At 45.2% G+C, this 17,500-nt stretch overlaps 1 protein-coding gene across 2 annotated transcripts in view; it reads left to right on the top strand.

Moving 5' to 3' along the window:
* The window catches only part of pik3c2a (phosphatidylinositol-4-phosphate 3-kinase, catalytic subunit type 2 alpha), a 108,900-nt gene that overhangs the window by 67,841 nt on the left and 23,559 nt on the right, over nucleotides 1-17,500 (top strand). For both annotated transcript variants that reach the window (XM_079501665.1, XM_079501666.1), the window contains 10 exons: nucleotides 56-135; nucleotides 367-430; nucleotides 2,085-2,231; nucleotides 2,434-2,467; nucleotides 4,610-4,886; nucleotides 11,465-11,587; nucleotides 12,120-12,287; nucleotides 12,962-13,079; nucleotides 13,775-13,926; nucleotides 16,819-17,010. In XM_079501665.1, coding sequence (XP_079357791.1) covers nucleotides 56-135; nucleotides 367-430; nucleotides 2,085-2,231; nucleotides 2,434-2,467; nucleotides 4,610-4,886; nucleotides 11,465-11,587; nucleotides 12,120-12,287; nucleotides 12,962-13,079; nucleotides 13,775-13,926; nucleotides 16,819-17,010 — 1,355 coding nt within the window. The remainder of the gene's footprint in view (nucleotides 1-55; nucleotides 136-366; nucleotides 431-2,084; nucleotides 2,232-2,433; nucleotides 2,468-4,609; nucleotides 4,887-11,464; nucleotides 11,588-12,119; nucleotides 12,288-12,961; nucleotides 13,080-13,774; nucleotides 13,927-16,818; nucleotides 17,011-17,500) is intronic.

The raw sequence follows: 17,500 nt of genomic DNA on the forward strand, positions 1-17,500 counted from the left end.
CTGACAGGCATAGTCCACAGAATGTGAGAGTTTCTGTGGTTGGTTTTCTCTGCAGGCTGAAGATGACAGTTCTGTGGTGGATCTGGACAAACACCTGTCTCTGGTAGACAGACCTGTCAGGGAGAACATCACCAGGTACAGAAGACAATATATTAACCTCTTATCTCCATGGTTTTTATTGTATTTTATTTTGTAATTTAACACCTCCTATCTCACTCTCTGCCTCTTGTCTCCATGTCTCCTATCCGTCTCGCTGTCCCTGTCTGTCTGTCTGTCTGTCTGTCTGTCTGTCTGTCTGTCTGTCTGTCTGTCTGTCTGTCTGTCTGTCTGTCTGTCTGTCTGTCTGTCTGTCTGTCTCTCCATCAGACAAGGTCTGGCAGACTATATGGAGGGCTACCACAACCAGGTGAACATCTGCCTGCAGAATGAGGTACTGTCCTGCCGTCATGCCATTTATTCAATGTTCCTGTTCCCTGACACTGTCATGTAAACATCATAAAGGAAGTCTTCTCATTGTCATTTTATTGTTGGTTGTTGGAGGTGCTTTGAGGAGGTTTTATTGACAATAAGTTTCCCATCTCTCTCTTTCCCATCTCGCTTTTGTGTCTTAAGTGACGGATTTGGCTGCTGTCTTTTAACCAGCTGTGATATTGTGGTTACAACAAGACGGGTCATTTAAATAATTTGCCACCGCTCTATAGTGCCTTGGGGAGGGAGAGAGAGAGAGAGAGACAGAAAGAGGAAGACAGAGAGAAAGGACAAAGGGAGAGAGAGAGAGAAAGGGTGATGAATGAATGAGTCATTGGATGAATGGATGACCGAGAAAGAAATGGACAGACAGGAGAGTGAGGTTCCTGGAAAGGCTGGCTTTCTAGCAACAGAGCATGTGTTTTTCATCACAGTTTACTGTACAGTTTACGGTGTAATTGAGTACAGATTGAGACAGACCAGGGTTCTTATAGCAGAGCCTACATTTTACAAACCAACCTCCTCTTTTCCACTCCTCTCAGCTGTGGACTGAGTCCACTTTAATGGAACTGGCCAAAAATAGAAACAGACTCATACAGCGACTGTACAGTATATAGAGGAATATATGGTACACATGGAATGAGTAATGTTCTGTAAAAATGCACACACGTGTACGTTCCGCGCGTGCATGCATTTAACTGCCTCTCCCACAGTTTCCAGCGTAATAGTGCTTGCTGTGTTAACATTTTAACTTGTGCCTGAACAATATAGTGTTCAGTCTATATGTTTGCCTATGTTTGTAAAAAACTACCATATTTTATTTTATTGTGTTTATTTAAAAGACACATACGTACATGTACATACAGTAGAACACCAGATATATAGTTTGCTGCAACACAAATACATTATAGACTAAATATGCATTACTTACAACATTAGTAATACGTATTTACATACGATTAGAACAGTGGTTTCTCTAATTGAGGTGGGGTCAAGGCTCTAATTGAGGTGGGGTCAAGGCTCTAATTGAGGTGGGGTCAAGGCACTTTGAGCGGCTTCCAAATGAACCTTTGAACAGGTCTGCAACTCTGAGTGTACAAAGAGACCTTTTGGAACATTTGCACACTCAGACTTATGTGGTCCTTGAAATAAAAAAGTTTTGAGAACCACTAGATTAGAATATATTAATTTAATAACACACAGGGGCGGCTGTGGCTCAGGAGGTAGAGCAGGTCGTCCAATGATCCATGGGTCGGCGGTTCGAATCCCGGCTCCTCCTGTCTACATGTCGAAGTGTCCTTGGGCAAGACACTGAACCCCGAATTGCTCCCGATGTGCTGGTTGGTACCTTGCATGGCTTCCGCTGCAATCGTTGTATGAATGTGTGTGTGAATGGGTGAATGTAATGCACAATCTATGTAAAGCGCCTTGGATAAAGGCGCTATGTAAATGCACCATTTTACCAGTACACAGATGCTAACCGTGTGTGTGTGTGTGTGTGTGTGTGTGTGTGTGTGTGTGTGTGTGTGTGTGTGTGTGTGTGTGTGTGTGTGTGTGTGTGTGTGTGTGTGTGTGTGTGTGCGTGTGCGTGCGCGCGCGTGTGTGTGTGTGCGCAGAGTACTCAGTATAAGACAGTAGACCGGGTCATACAGACTGTGAAGAATCTGTGCTGTGCACTGGACGAGGTGGAGACTCAGCCAATCACAGAGGCCGTTAAGAGGCTGCGCCACGCCATCAATCTTCCCCGGACCCGCTCGCCCGATGTAGGAGGAATAAACACTCATGACACACACGCCAGACCTGTACAATAATTATTACATCATCTCTAATTGTTTCCATGTTGAAAACTGTTCATACATTTTCCACAGAGTAGCTGTTCAGAGCTGCTAGTGTTAATAGTGTTAATAAATTATATAATAAAATGATGAATTATATTTTTACTGTTATTTGTCATATCTTGTGTAGATTGGGTCCAGGTCATCGGGAGGATCATCAAATGGTGAGTGTCGTATACAGACACACACACACACACACACACACACACACACACACACACACACACACACACACACACACACACACACACAACCATCTTATTCTTAATCCTAAGTGCCTCCTGTTTTTCCATAGTTACACCTTTTTTAGCAGGTGTCATAGCGACATAGGTCAAATAAAAGTACAAATGTAATAAAGGTATTTAATATTTAACCAAGTAGTAGAGCAGTTTAGCTCTAGACAGATAGATGTTGTAACTTGCATAAGCACTTTACTAGAACTGAGAAAGTCCAAGGACCACACATTGACGTTGGACCAGAGATATCACGTATCACTAAACGTACTCCAGGTGTGATGCAATAGGCATTATATACGTGAGAATAGACAAGTCTTCTGAGATGAGATGACGACCAGACCCACCGTGACCTTTCCATTACCTTTCACCCCACATCACCCCAGGGCGTCTGTCTGTCTGTCTGTCTGTCTGTCTGTCTGTCTGTCTGTCTGTCTGTCTGTCTGTCTGTCTGTCTGTCTGTCTGTCTGATCAAGACCCAGCGTGACCTCTCCATTACCTTTCACCCCACATCACCCCAGGGCAGGGTAGAGGGATGTATGTCCACATCACCCCAGGGCAGGGAGGGTAGAGGGATGTATGTCGACGGTGCAGAATGTTGCACATGCGCTAGGCAGAACAAACACTGGAGCACTGTTTTGGGAAAACGAGAGTTCAGGGCAGGGGATTGTTTTGTGTGAAGAAGCAACACAATGACTTCATTAATGGCTTGTCATAATGGCCACCTACGATATATTTTTCGCTATGGATAAACATGGACAATTACGAATACGATAAAATGCAGTTGTGTTGGGTACAGGCATACATTCCTTACATACTAACAGTCCGACACCTTACCCCAAACCCTAACCTAACCTAACCCTAACCGCAAGCACGACGCAACGCATGTCGGACCAACGCATGTCGGGGGCAACGGGTGATTTGTGCATGTCAGACTTTTGGTGCGTCGGATAAGCGTGCGTACCCCGTTGTGTTTCCAAAGAAATAAACTCCCTTGCAGAAACTGCCCCCATGTCTCCACTCCATACATTCCTTGTGCATCAGAATACCCACGCACCCAATGTTGTCCCTCTCTGCTGTAGTCTATTGGGTGACCCAATAGACTGTACGACTGTCTAACTGACCGGCAGTTAGTTTTGTTATCAGGTCAAGTGATGAGATACTGAAGGTAGATTAAATGTACAACAATGTGAAAGTGAATGTGGTTAAGTCTGTCTGTGGGTTATAAGAATATGTAACTTATGAAGAGTTTCAACAAGAGCTTTTTGGACATGCAAGGTTTCCACCTGACGGTGATGACTTATTATTAATACCGACATGTGCTAATATTGAATTTCCTCCTTTTGGTCCTCGCTCTGTTCTTCCCCCCCACGTGTTCTCTCTCCCCCCCCCCCCCCCCCCCCCCACGTCACTACCACCATCTTACTGACTTGTTGTTTTACTGCATAGTGCAGTACAGTTGTAGAGGTTCAGTTGTAGAGGTTCAGTTGTAGAGGTTCAGTTGCTCTGTATTGTTGATGCTTCTTGTTTTGTTTTTTTTTGCCTTATATTGCTGTACACGACGGTACTTTTTTTTTTCTCCTTACTCTTTACCTGTAACTCTTAAAGGACCACTTCACCACTTTTCAACCTATCTTCATATAATAGGTCCTCACTAATAATCTTGAAAAAATGGCGCAATTATTTTCTACTCTGTCTGTGTCTCATAGGAGGGCTGTGGGCAGTTCAGAAACCGTCCTCCAGTGACATCATCGATGGGGAATACAAGCTAATAGAAACTGCAGGCTTTCTAGTCCTGAAAAGTTGCAATGCGAAAATGGAAGCCATCGTTCTCACGATAATGAAAATCTTAAAATGTTTGCAAAAAACTCTTAAAATGTTTGCAAAAAACTGCCCACAGCCCTCCTATGAGAGACAGACTGAGTAGAAAAAAATCGTGCCATGATTATTAGTGAGGACCTATTATATGAAAATAGGTTGAAAAGTGGTGAAGTGGTCCTTTAACGGCTCTGGGTTTCCCGGTTTCCCCTCGCGGGATAGTAAAGGTATCTCATCTACCGCCGTCTGTCTCAGGTCACACCAGCGCTGTGGAGGAGAGCATGTCTCTCCTGACGGAGGCCGTGTACGACCTGGCCAAGCTCTACCTGCGCTCCTTCTGCCCCTCATCCTCCTCCTTCGTCGCCTCCTCTTCCTCCGACGCCTCCACCTCCTGCTCCTCCTCCTCCGCTCCCAACGCTGGTGTCGACTGCCCCTCAGAGGGGAGGGGCAGTCGGGAGGCCTCCGGGACCACGGACCACCTGCAGTTCACGCTGTTCGCCATGCACGGCATCCCTACCAACTGGGTCAGCAGGTAATGAGGCAGAGATTTAAGTAAACGTTGAGTATTTTGACAGGCCACTATACTGCGAATTAACACCTAATCAATGAATTGATACGTTAAAAAATCATAATAGATTCCTTTTATAATCAGCTAAATCGTTTAGTCTGAATATCCACGTAACTTGAGCTCCGTGCAGGACCTCATACAATGGTGCCGTACGTACGTCACATGGAGTACAAACTTATAAGTAATTGTTCATTAATCCTAATCAAGGCAAAATCTTTGAAATAACTAAATGATTTGAAGTGACCCAACCCTAAATGAAGTTACACACACATTAAAAGCCCTGTTTAATCTGTCTATCCCACATTAACACTGTACACAATGGTGGACATTGTAGAAGGCCTGTTATGTGTTTACCCTGGAGTTGGTCCTTTTTATCCTATTAGAACTGTATAAAGTGGCAGTCAATGTTGGATTCACCCTTCATGTATTTATTTTCATTCAGCATCAGTACTGCAGTCAGTTCATCTTATTCTTGTTATACATATTATACAGAATTAGCAACTAAGTACTGTAGAAGTACTGTTGGCCACTGAACAGTTTTGGTGTTTTAAACATTATGTTATAATTTAGCTATTGAAAAATAGCAGATCTACAAGCTCATAGCGCGCCACCGAGTGGCGCGCTACGAGCTTGTAGGTCTGCTATTTTTGAAAAATCGTGAAAATGCGGCACAAATCTTTGAATATAATTATATTCTTTCAGAAGACTTTTTATTTATTTAGACGTCAGGCCAAAATGGGTTAAGGCTGGTTCGAAAGGGGTACTTTTTGACAACTAGACTACTTCTATGTGCAAGGCCAGTTACATCTCTTCAGATAAATCCTTTTGATGAATAAAGATTTAATAACACACTCAGGTGAAGGTGAAAACACCTTTCATGGTGAATAGAACACCCACTGGATCAGTATTATTAGAACCTCCCACACTCCACTTCTCAGGTGCTCATATACAAGTTCTCAAAATGGTAAATGGTGCATTTATATAGCGCCTTTATCTAAGGTGCTTTACATAGATTGTGCATTACATTCACCCATTCACACACACATTTTGCCCAAGGACACTTCGACATGTAGACAGGAGGAGCCGGGATTCGAACCGCCGACCCATGGATCATTGGACGACCTGCTCTACCTCTTGAGCCACAGTCGCCCTTCTCAAACATCCTTTGCGTGCACGCACGCACGCACACACACGTATGTCTCTGGGATGATGTTGTATTTCTCCCTGAGAAATGCACCATTCTGTGCTAACTTTTAGACTTTGACAGAAATGTAATCGTTTGGATAAATTAATGACAAGTGCCTGTTTAAGAAGTGCCCACTGCTTTGAATTAGATTATTTGTGTGATTGGTCACAGTGTGGGTAGGGGGGGTGCAGCCACATTTTTTAATATAGCGTCACAATCATTTAAACAACGTAATAACCACATTTTATAATTTTGGCTATTCAAAAATAGCAGCTATTCAAACTCACTTTGTGCCACATTATGAGCCTGTAGATCTGCTATTTGTTTTAAATCATAAGCAATTGTGCAAATCTTTGAATATATATATATATATTTTTAATTTTAACTAAAATCTTTGCTTATGGAGGTCCCTGGCACAAAACATTGGGTGATGGTGGTCCGGTCTGCGGCCCAAAATACATATCAATTTGGGGGTCCTTGATATGACAAGCTTTGAGAACCAACACTAGCACTGTTGTTGTCTTCTTGGCTGCTTGGCTCCGGTGTTGTCGTGCGTGTCTAATTCTTCCACGACGGTGTCTGGTTACACCCTGCTGCTTTTATCTGCCCAGTGTCTGGAACAGAGCTGAGCCAACGTTTCCACTCTGCCCCGTCTCTCACGCGGCAGTGATGGATGCAGGACTCTGACATTTTGTGCCTAAACTATTAAGACCTGAAGCCCATTCTAAAAATGTCTTCTACATCCTGACAGTTTTCTGAAAAAGCTATGTTTCTATGTCAGTGGTTCTTTGATTTTTCAAAAATGCGCGCTATGAGCTTGTAGATCTGCTATTTTTCAATAGCTAAAGCATAACATAATGCTAACACCAAAAGGGGTTCCCGCCCAGAATGGGTTTAAGACCTGAAGCCGATTCTACAAATGCCTTCTATGATCATTAGTTCAAGTTTACTTGTTTTGTGTTTTTATTTATTTTTTTGTTTAAAAATAGCAGATGTAGAAGCTTGTGGGCGGCACGTAATCTGTGAGCTTGTATGTTTGCTATGGTAGTATGATCGCTGATCATATAGGACATTAAATTTACGAAAAAAACACAAAAGATAGAACATGGTGGGGTTTCTGCCTGACAGCAACGAAATGCCTTCTAAAACCTATGTTTCTATATATATAGGTATATAGCCAAAATCTAAAATGAGTCAAATCGCACATGTTTTCCAGCCAGGTCTAAATGGGGTTAAGTGGTGGTTAATGTCCGTGCATGTGGAACAGATTCTCCTCCATCAAGCTGTACTGAATCTGAATGCCACCATGTCATGTGTCGTTACTCAGTACAAACCTCCTAATCAAATTTAATCTAACCTCTGCCACTTAAAAGGTCATGAAAACTACTTAAAACAGATAAACAACCATGTACGGTAATAAGTCAGTCCTGTCGGAAGAGGGGACGATAAAAATCAGCTGGTGTTTGGTTGCAACGTAAACATCTCTGTGATATAAGCCGTCCACAGAAAAAAGAGGAACACCATACAACATTTCTTTTAAGCCAAACCATAGAAGAGATGTATTTCTGACCGTTCCCCTTCTCGGTGGGAGACCAGTTTAAATAGAACTCTTCAAAACCCGGGTCGGTGGTGTAGTGGTTAAGAGTCAAGACCTCCACCTCCACACATGTGTTTATACTATAGAATAGAATAGTCCCCACTCCTTGGGGTTGTTTTTGTCCTCTGCATTCTGATTCACCGGTCCTATAACAACCTGGAGCAGTGAGCAGCCGTTCTACGGCGCTCAGGGAGCAATTATGCGTCTTGCTCAGGGACACATACATCGACACATTGCTGTCCTTGCCTGGAATCATACCTGCGACAACCCGGGCCTCTGGTTTCCCAGACGGGCTCACTAACGACTCAGCTATGATGTAACATCAAACTTCACCACATCTTTCTCTATTGTAATCTGCCTCCTTCTTAGCTCTCCTACGGTCTGTTTCTCGTACACGGTCTCCCTCTCAGCTTTCCTTCTGTCTCTACTACACTCTCGGCTTTCCTACTGTCAATGTCTTACTGTCTCTATCTCTCACCATTCCTGAAGTCTGTCGACGTAAAGATAGAAGCATAAAGGTTGAATGACCACGTTCCTTTCAGGAATTTCCAGATGTGAAATACAAGGTTAGTAGATAGAAAGATGGATACACAGACAGACTGATACATACACAGACCAACTGACTGATACATACAAGCCCTTACGGGTCAATTTTCATCCGCCTTTGTCATGTTTCCTATGTTGCCTATTATATGTCCAAAATAGGGACGCTAGGGTTATTAAGTGGTTAACATAAATCTCTCCCTGCAGTTTTCCAGTGCCATCCAGCGAGTGTCTAGCAGGCCTCGATAAAGACAGAGGAACTAGTTAATGACAGCCTGTCTAATGCCAACACAGCCTGCGCTCCAAGAGCTATTTATAATCCTGTACTGTTGAGCGTTGCTGCGGAGCGCTCATACCAAAGACACCAATCATTATTCAGCTCTTCGTAGCACTCCAGAACTGATATTCCACTTTCCCGATGTGGATTTATTGTCTGTAATGTTTCAGCTTATTAAATGTAATGTTGTAATGCTGCTGTTCCTTATTAACTCAGACAGTGTGTCTGAGACTGTTGTCTCGGCTTGGCAGGGGGTTGTGTTGTCTCCTTGTTACTGCACTGTAGCGCCTCCTACTGGCTGGCCTCCACCCGTTCAGCTGGGAGGCCAATTGGGAGAGAATGTGTGAGCGTCTTTTCAAAGGCTTTTTATTAAGACCGGAGGCCGCTTCTAAAAATGTCTTCTAAATCAGTAGTAGTTTCAAGATTAAAAAAAAAAAAAGTACAACAAATAAAAAATAAATAGCTGATGTACAAGCTTGCAGCACGGCATGGTTGCACGGGAAGATATATGACAAATATCATCATTTAAGCCTTTTTGGGCGGGAACCCCTTTTGGTGTTGGCATTATGTTATAATTTAGCTATTGAAAAATAGCAGATCTACAAGCTCATAGCGCGCCACCGAGTGGCGCGTTACGAGCTTGTAGGTCTGCTATTTTTGAAAAATCGAAGAATGACTGACATAGAAACATAGCTTTTTCAGAAAACTGTCAGGATGTAGAAGACATTTTTAGAATCTGATCTCAGGTCAAAATGGGTTCATGTAAAAAATAAAAATATACATGAATAGTGGAAATAGCCGAACTAAAACGTAACATCGTGATGCGTTTTGAGCTTGCTATTTACAGCTGCCGTTTCCAGTATATTTGAAAATGTTTGGAAATATGAAATATAATGAACATTTTCCAGCATGGAAATGATTTTGATGATTATGACAATTCTGCAAAAGAAAAGTGATTATCACAAATATAGCAAGATTAGACGATTATGTAATAATTGTGACAAACCTAATAGTCTAAAAGCCTGATGAAAAGCAATGGTTCTGATATGTGTGCGTTGTGCTTTGACAGTGAACCTCCTCACTGCCAGGTGTAAGGCAGCAGCCGGTGGCTCTGTGGGCATCAGAGGAAGCATGTGGTCGTCTACAAACTCCACAGAGCAACAGTGCTTGGCAGCAGTGTTGCCATGTCTGCTTTTTATAAGCAACGTTGGGCTTGTTTTTCCTGTAAAGTTGCTTGTAAATATTGGTAGTTGTGGGTTGCATATTTTTGGGCTTGTTTCTGAATTAAGTGTAGTTGCTTGTTTGGGCATGCTTCCTAGTGTTGCTTAAACCAGTGGTTCTCAAACCATGATTAAACTATATTTAATATTTATTTGTGGCAGAAATGGTGCACAATTTGTTTTTTTTGTTTGTTTTGTTTTTTTGTGGCTTTTGCCTTTATTTTATATTTTTTATGGAGGGACAGACAGTAGGCTGACAGGTAATGGGGAGAGGGATGGGGGGGGGTGACATGCAGTAAAGGCCGTCGGGATCGGGAGTCGAACCCGCGGCACACTGCCAGACTGGATTACCAGCCAAGGTGCCTGGACCGCTGAGCCATTGCCCAGGCCAGAAATGGTGCACAATTTGTCCCACTAGGGCAAAACCAGGGCCACACAATCCGTTGGAACTACTCCAGAACTACTCTGCCAGGGCTGGGAGGTACACTTCTGGCGCATGGAAGGACTAGGCTCTGTGGGTTGACTCCTGTCCGGGCCCCTCCTACGTCTCACCAGGTCCACTCCTGCTCTCACCAGAGCCCAGGACCTGTGCGTTGCACCAGAGTCCCAGCACCAGACACTTCATTCAGGAGTGGTGGGCAATGGTTCCGCATGCAGGGAAATGGTGCTGCGGCTCCGCTTGCTGCTTGCATGGCCCTCCTAAAGGCCTCATCGAGGGCAGTTGGGCTTTAGAATGATATACAGTAATACCTACATTTTCAGTCAATTTGCATTTTGCTTTTGTTGTAGTCGTGGCTAGTGTGTTGTCGCGTGTGTTAGCTAGCGTGCCATGCCATCTGGTTGTTGCCCCGTTGGCGTGCAGTGTGGTGTGTGTCACCCGGTTCACCACACAGTATTGCGACAGCATGGCTGGCCACAGTGCTGCCAAACACACACACACACACACACACACACACACACACACACACACACACACACACACACACACACACACAGATGGCGTTGGGTAATGGATGAGCCACTGACACAAGACATGTGTCACTTGGCCATGCTCGTATATAATATTTTTATTCTATCTTCCTCCCACGTGTGTGTGTGTGTGTGTGTGACACACAATTCCTCTGTTCATTCTAACCCATTTAGGCCTGACCTCGAAATTTAAAAAAAATCTTCTAAATCCTCCAGTTTTCTGAAATAAATATTTTCACGATTTTTCAAAAATAGCAGACCTACAAGCTCGTAGCGCGCCACTCGCGCTGGCGCGCTATGAGCTTGTAGATCTGCTATTTTTCAATAGCTAAAGCATAACATAATGCTAACACCAAAAGGGGTTCCTGCCCAAAATGGGTTAACCGAGTGTAAAAATTGATGAATTACCACTGAGGATTTTACTGTGTATGTGCCAACTTGCAGGGAGAAGTGGAAAATATCATGCAACAAAAATTTGGATTTGATTCTTTTTTATTATTATTACTTTTTGGAATGGAGGATTGTACAATAGGCAGGGAAGAGTTGAGAAGTGAGCGAAAACTTGGTTTGTGTAAACTACAGTTATTAACGTTGGTTATTGTTAACGTTGTGAAGTAATGCATCTCTTACTTCTCTATATAGAAATATGACACCCGACCTGAGTAAGTCCGTAGTTTTCCGGCCAGGAAATAAGACACAATTGATCACTCAAGAAATGTAACGTCATATTTCTTGATGTTTGCCTTTCAGTTTCGAGAAGTACTACCTGATGTGTGCGCTCACCCACAACGACAAAAACCTGTTTAAACCAGTCCAATCCAAGAAAGTGGGAACCTACAAGAACTTCTTCTACCACGTCAAATGGGATGAACTGTAAGTTACCTCTCTGTTCTGCCCAAGTCCTGACGTTACTCGCTCATCTCCTGAGTTGTCTCTTTGGGTCATCTTGGAATCATCTCGTATAAGAATTGTGGTCCAAATATGAACAAACTTTCTCTGCATCGTTTACGACAGTTAGTCACTCATATTTGATACAGTCTGTTTCTGGCAAAATAAATACGAATTCGGCAGCAGTGACATTAGCGTTTTCTCGCCGTCAGTTGATTCTGCCGGGATTCATTTGTTTATTTTTTCAACACAGTTCTTATTAATGCCACAGACAAAAAACAGTCTAAGTCCACACTATTTATCCATAGTATAAATGATAGATAAGGGGTCAGGACAACGAGGCCTTTTCGTGGAGGGGTCAGAATGAAATTTGGACTTACACTGTATTTCGTCTGTGGTACTCTGCAATATAAAGAAAGGCTATGGGAATTGAGACACCAGGAAGTAAATATGGGAATTTAACATGCTGCCACAATCACGATGCTGCCATGTCGTCTTCCTTCTCTCTCTGTCTCAGAATCAACTTCCCCATCGCGGTGGCTCTACTGCCTCTAGAGTCGGTCCTGAGTCTGTCTCTGTTTGGGGTGTTGAACCAGAACACCAGTGGCTCTCCAGACTCCAATAAGCAGAGGAAAGGCCCTGAGCTTCTGGGGAAAGTCTCCATGCCCCTGTTTGACTTCAGACGGTGAGATGCAAAGCTTAAACAGTGGCTGCTAGTGTGTGAATTATTTTCTATATTGAAATCGTGCATGAAATCGTGCATTTCTCAGTCAGTCAGTCACCCCCAGGCATGACCATATACTCAAACCCTTAGATCTCCATATATGGAGCTGACCTGCTCTGATATTCCATAATTGATCCCCATCCATCCTTCCTCTTCGATGTCTCCTGGGCCCTCATCAAACCCTGTACACTCAAGACACTGCCCCCGCTGCCACCCTTAGATCTCCATATATGGAGCTGACCTGTTATGACATTTCATATGTTGATCTGACCTCATCAAACCCTATACACTCAAGACACGCTCCATATATGGCCATATTCATTCCATATGTTGATCTGATCTCATCATCTGTAGACATTCTACACATAAGGTTTGTGTGTGTGTAATATGTGCGTGTGCATATGTTTGCTTATGCGTGTCTTTGTTCTTTGTTTGTGTGTGTGTGTGTGTGTGTGTGTGTGTGTGTGTGTGTGTGTGTGTGTGTGTGTGTGTGTGTGTGTGTGTGTGTGTGTGTGTGTGTGTGTGTGTGTGTGTGTGTGTGTGTGTGTGTGTGTGTGTGTGTGTGTGTGTGTGTGTGTGTGTGTGTGCCTGTGTGCGTGTGTGTGTGTGCCTGTGTGCGTGTGTATGTCTCTCAGGGTTCTGTCCAGAGGCACCAAGCTGCTGTGTTTGTGGACGTCTCCCCAGGGGACAGCAGCTGCAGCAGGCCCCACAGGGGGGCGCCGGAGAGCCCTGGCTGAGAGGATTGTGTTACAGGTCAGTACCAATAAGCCCCCGGCACCGCGGACCGTGGTACAAGACCATCTAAATCAGAAGTTCTCACACTCGGGATATTGGTTCATTAAGACGATACTATTCAATGATTTGAAATTGATACAGTAACTATTTAGCACATACATTAAATATGTGTGAAACTTGTGGATTGTGCTGTTTTTTAAGGGAAAGATGTGTTATTATGGATATAAATAAGTAAACACAGTGATTCTCTGGCAAATAGATGGACATTGTGTTCATGTCAAGGCTTGGGTTTGTCCATGTGCTCAAATACAGAGAATACACACATTTTTCGATAGACCAAGTGTAGCTATATGGAATGGAAAAGTAATTAAACTGCTGAATACAATGCACAAATCGATACAGATTATTTCCATTGCAAAACGTTACGATACAAAGTCAAATGATACGATACGATATTTGCTGTTTACATATCGAACTTCCGGTTCAATGAAAGAGTTCACAGCTGTCCGAGTCTTGTAGTTTAGAGCTGGAATCTGGCACCACCGCCGAGTCTAGCCACCAGATGGCGGCATGTAATCGGTTAAAATCGATATTTCGATAATTACCATAATGTTACACCCCTAATGTGTTACACGTTACACCCCTCTGTGTGTGTGTGTGTGTGTGTGTGTGTGTCTGTGTGTGTGTGTGTGTGTGTGTGTGTGTGTGTTCAGGTGGACTTCCCCAGCCCCGCGGTGGATGTGCTCTATGTAGGGCCTGCCCCGCCCGCGGCCGCCAGCCCAGAGCCCCCCACAGACCTGGAGGATCTGGACCCAGACCTCCGACGCAAGCTGGAGAAGATCTGCAGCCGAGCCTCTCACTTCGGGTAGGAGACCCGAAGTAATCTACCATGGCCTGGTCTAGAGGGGCGGGGCCAGCCTGTGTGGTTTCTGGTCTAGAGGGGCGGGCCCAGCCTGTGTGGTTTCTGGTCTAGAGGGGCGGGCCCAGCCTGTGTGGTTTCTGGTCTAGAGGGGCGGGCCCAGCCTGTGTGGTTTCTGGTCTAGAGGGGCGGGGCCAGCCTGTGTGGTTTCTGGTCTAGAGGGGCGGGGCCAGCCTGTGTGGTTTCTGGTCTAGAGGGGCGGGGCCAGCCTGTGTGGTTTCTGGTCTAGAGGGGCGGGGCCAGCCTGTGTGGTTTCTGGTCTAGAGGGGCGGGGCCAGCCTGTGTGGTTTCTGGTCTAGAGGGGCGGGGCCAGCCTGTGTGGTTTCTGGTCTAGAGGGGCGGGGCCAGCCTGTGTGGTTTCTGGTCTAGAGGGGCGGGCCCAGCCTGTGTGGTTTCTGGTCTAGAGGGGCGGGCCCAGCCTGTGTGGTTTCTGGTCTAGAGGGGCGGGTGGCCCAGCCTGTGTGGTTTCTGGTCTAGAGGGGCGGGCCCAGCCTGTGTGGTTTCTGGTCTAGAGGGGCGGGGCCAGCCTGTGTGGTTTCTGGTCTAGAGGGGCGGGTGGCCCAGCCTGTGTGGTTTCTGGTCTAGAGGGGCGGGCCCAGCCTGTGTGGTTTCTGGTCTAGAGGGGCGGGTGGCCCAGCCTGTGTGGTTTCTGGTCTAGAGGGGCGGGGCCAGCCTGTGTGGTTTCTGGTCTAGAGGGGCGGGGCCAGCCTGTGTGGTTTCTGGTCTAGAGGGGCGTGGCCCAGCCTGTGTGGTTTCTGGTCTAGAGGGGCGGGGCCAGCCTGTGTGGTTTCTGGTCTAGAGGGGCGGGGCCAGCCTGTGTGGTTTCTGGTCTAGAGGGGCGGGGCCAGCCTGTGTGGTTTCTGGTCTAGAGGGGTGGGTGGCCCAGCCTGTGTGGTCAAGATAGTAAAGAAAAATAATATTGACAAATTAGTAGGAGTCTCTTCATAGGCTCCTTGGTCCTTGGTCCTTGCTCAAACTACCAATTAAATAAAGCTACACAAGAGCTTTCATGCTCAAACTAACAATAAAATAGCCACACAGGAGCTTACATGCTCAAACTCATACTCAAACTACCAATGGAATAAAGCTACACAGGAGCTTACATGCTCAAACTCATACTCAAACTACCAATGGAATAAAGCTACACAGGAGCTTATATGCTCAAACTCATACTCAAACTACCAATGGAATAAAGCTACACAGGAGCTTATATGCTCAAACTCATACTCAAACTACCAATGGAATAAAGCTACACAGGAGCTTACATGCTCAAACTCATACTCAAACTACCAATGGAATAAAGCTACACAGGAGTTTATATGCTAAAACTCATACTCAAACTACCAATGGAATAAAGGTACACAGGAGCTTACGTGCTCAAACTACCAATAACATAAAGCTACACAGGAGCTTACATGTTCAAACTACCACTGAAATAAAGCTACTCAGGAGCTTACATACTCAAACTACCACTGAAATAAAGCTACTCAGGAGCTTACATACTCAAACTACCACTGAAATAAAGCTACTCAGGAGCTTACATACTCAAACTACCAATGGAATTAAGCTACAGTTTATATGCTCAAAGGAAATACAAGCTCAGCCAGAGAGTCAATAAATAGGAGCATGTGTGTAAACGCTTCACGTTTTCCAGTGCCGACCTGATCAATTTTGACAGATAAGTGTATTTTGAAGAGTGTGACGTTTGGCAAAAGTAGTCTTAACATTTTCCACCTGACAGGTTGACTTTGAATCGACTGTGATAATTGACCTATCAAGTCTATGCTTGGCATAGTGATGCCAGGGTGTGACGTACGATTTCAAAACCGCAAAACCTTGATGCAGTTTGATGAGAAAATTAGGCTGACACCAGGAAGTAAATATGGGAATTTAAGTGCACTTAACTGGGAGTCTAGCAGAGAATGGTAGATGCAAACACATCCTACTTACATTTATGTAATTGCACAAGTGGAAATAAAAGCCAGGACAGCTCTGTGTGTGTGTGCGTGCATGCTCATATGTGCATGTGAGTGAGTGATCTATCCCAGCTGTCTGCCATCTAACTGCCCTCTTATCCCTGCTGCCAGCCAGCACTCTGTTTCTCTGCCAGCCTCCTAAACACACAGAGCTCCATTCAATGGATATGATTGGATTTGCCCACTTTCCGAACACAACCGAGCGTGTGAGGGAGTGCTTGTAGCTGACTGGATAGTGCACCGACGAACACATGATAATCGCAACGTCCCCCACCCCAGTTTGATTTTTCCTGGAGACCTGTGTTTAACCTGTGTTGAACACAGGTCCCGATCAAGGGTAGAAAATATAGTCATTCTGAAGTGAACCCGCCTTTACGAGGCTGTTTTAGGCTTGTTTTGGATGGGCCTTGTTTACACGTTGTATTAAGATGTGTCTTGAGTAAACAGATTGTGATCGGAGTATGTCCACCCACATAAACACCAAAGTGTAAATACCTTGAAAATGCTTTATGGGCTGATTTCAATCTGATGGCTCAAACAACCACCTCCAAAGTTGAATTCAGTGCTTTTATACTTTAAGTGGTTAGATACAATCAGATACCTGTCTAATTTCACACATTGTAATAATGCTATAATAAGACAAAAAAAACATTCACATGAATTTGAGAGCCAGTTGAGTTGCATTACCCTAGCTCAATTCTAGCTCTTTAAACTATCTCTATCACTCCCCTTCTCTGTCTTCTCTTGTCTCTCTCAACTGTACCTTCCTTGGTTCTGTTTTTACTCCTTTTCAATCTGCCTAACTGTCTGCCCCCCCCCCCCCCCCTTTCTGTATGTGTGTCTGTCTGTCTGTCTCTCTCAGGTTGAAGCGAACAGAGCAACAGTTATTATGGGACCACAGACTCCACTGTCACAGGGACCACCAGGCCAGCCTCCCCAGGGTCCTGGCCAGCGCTCCCAGCTGGGACTGGGCTAGCATAGCGCACATCCACTCCCTGGTTCACCACTGGCCTCCGCTGGCTCCTGTCACAGCCCTGGAGCTGCTCGACTCCAAGTACGTATAATATACTGGGACTGGGCTAGCATAGCGCACATCCACTCCCTGGTCCACCACTGACCTCCGCTGGCTCCTGTCACGGCCCTGGAGCTCCTCGACTCCAAGTATGTATATACTGGGACTGGGCTAGCATAGCGCACATCCACTCCCTGGTCCACCACTGGCCTCCGCTGGCTCCTGTCACGGCTCTGGAGCTCCTCGACTCCAAGTACGTATATACTGGGACTGGGCTAGCATAGCGCACATCCACTCCCTGGTCCACCACTGGCCTCCGCTGGCTCCTGTCACGGCTCTGGAACTGCTTGACTCCAAGTACGTATATACTGGGACTGGGCTAGCATAGCGCACATCCACTCCCTGGTCCACCACTGGCCTCCGCTGGCTCCTGTCACGGCTCTGGAACTGCTTGACTCCAAGTACGTATATACTGGGACTGGGCTAGCATAGCGCACATCCACTCCCTGGTCCACCACTGGCCTCCGCTGGC

This window comes from Electrona antarctica (assembly GCF_951216825.1).
Source record: "Electrona antarctica genome assembly, chromosome: 5".
NCBI lineage: Eukaryota > Metazoa > Chordata > Actinopteri > Myctophiformes > Myctophidae > Electrona > Electrona antarctica.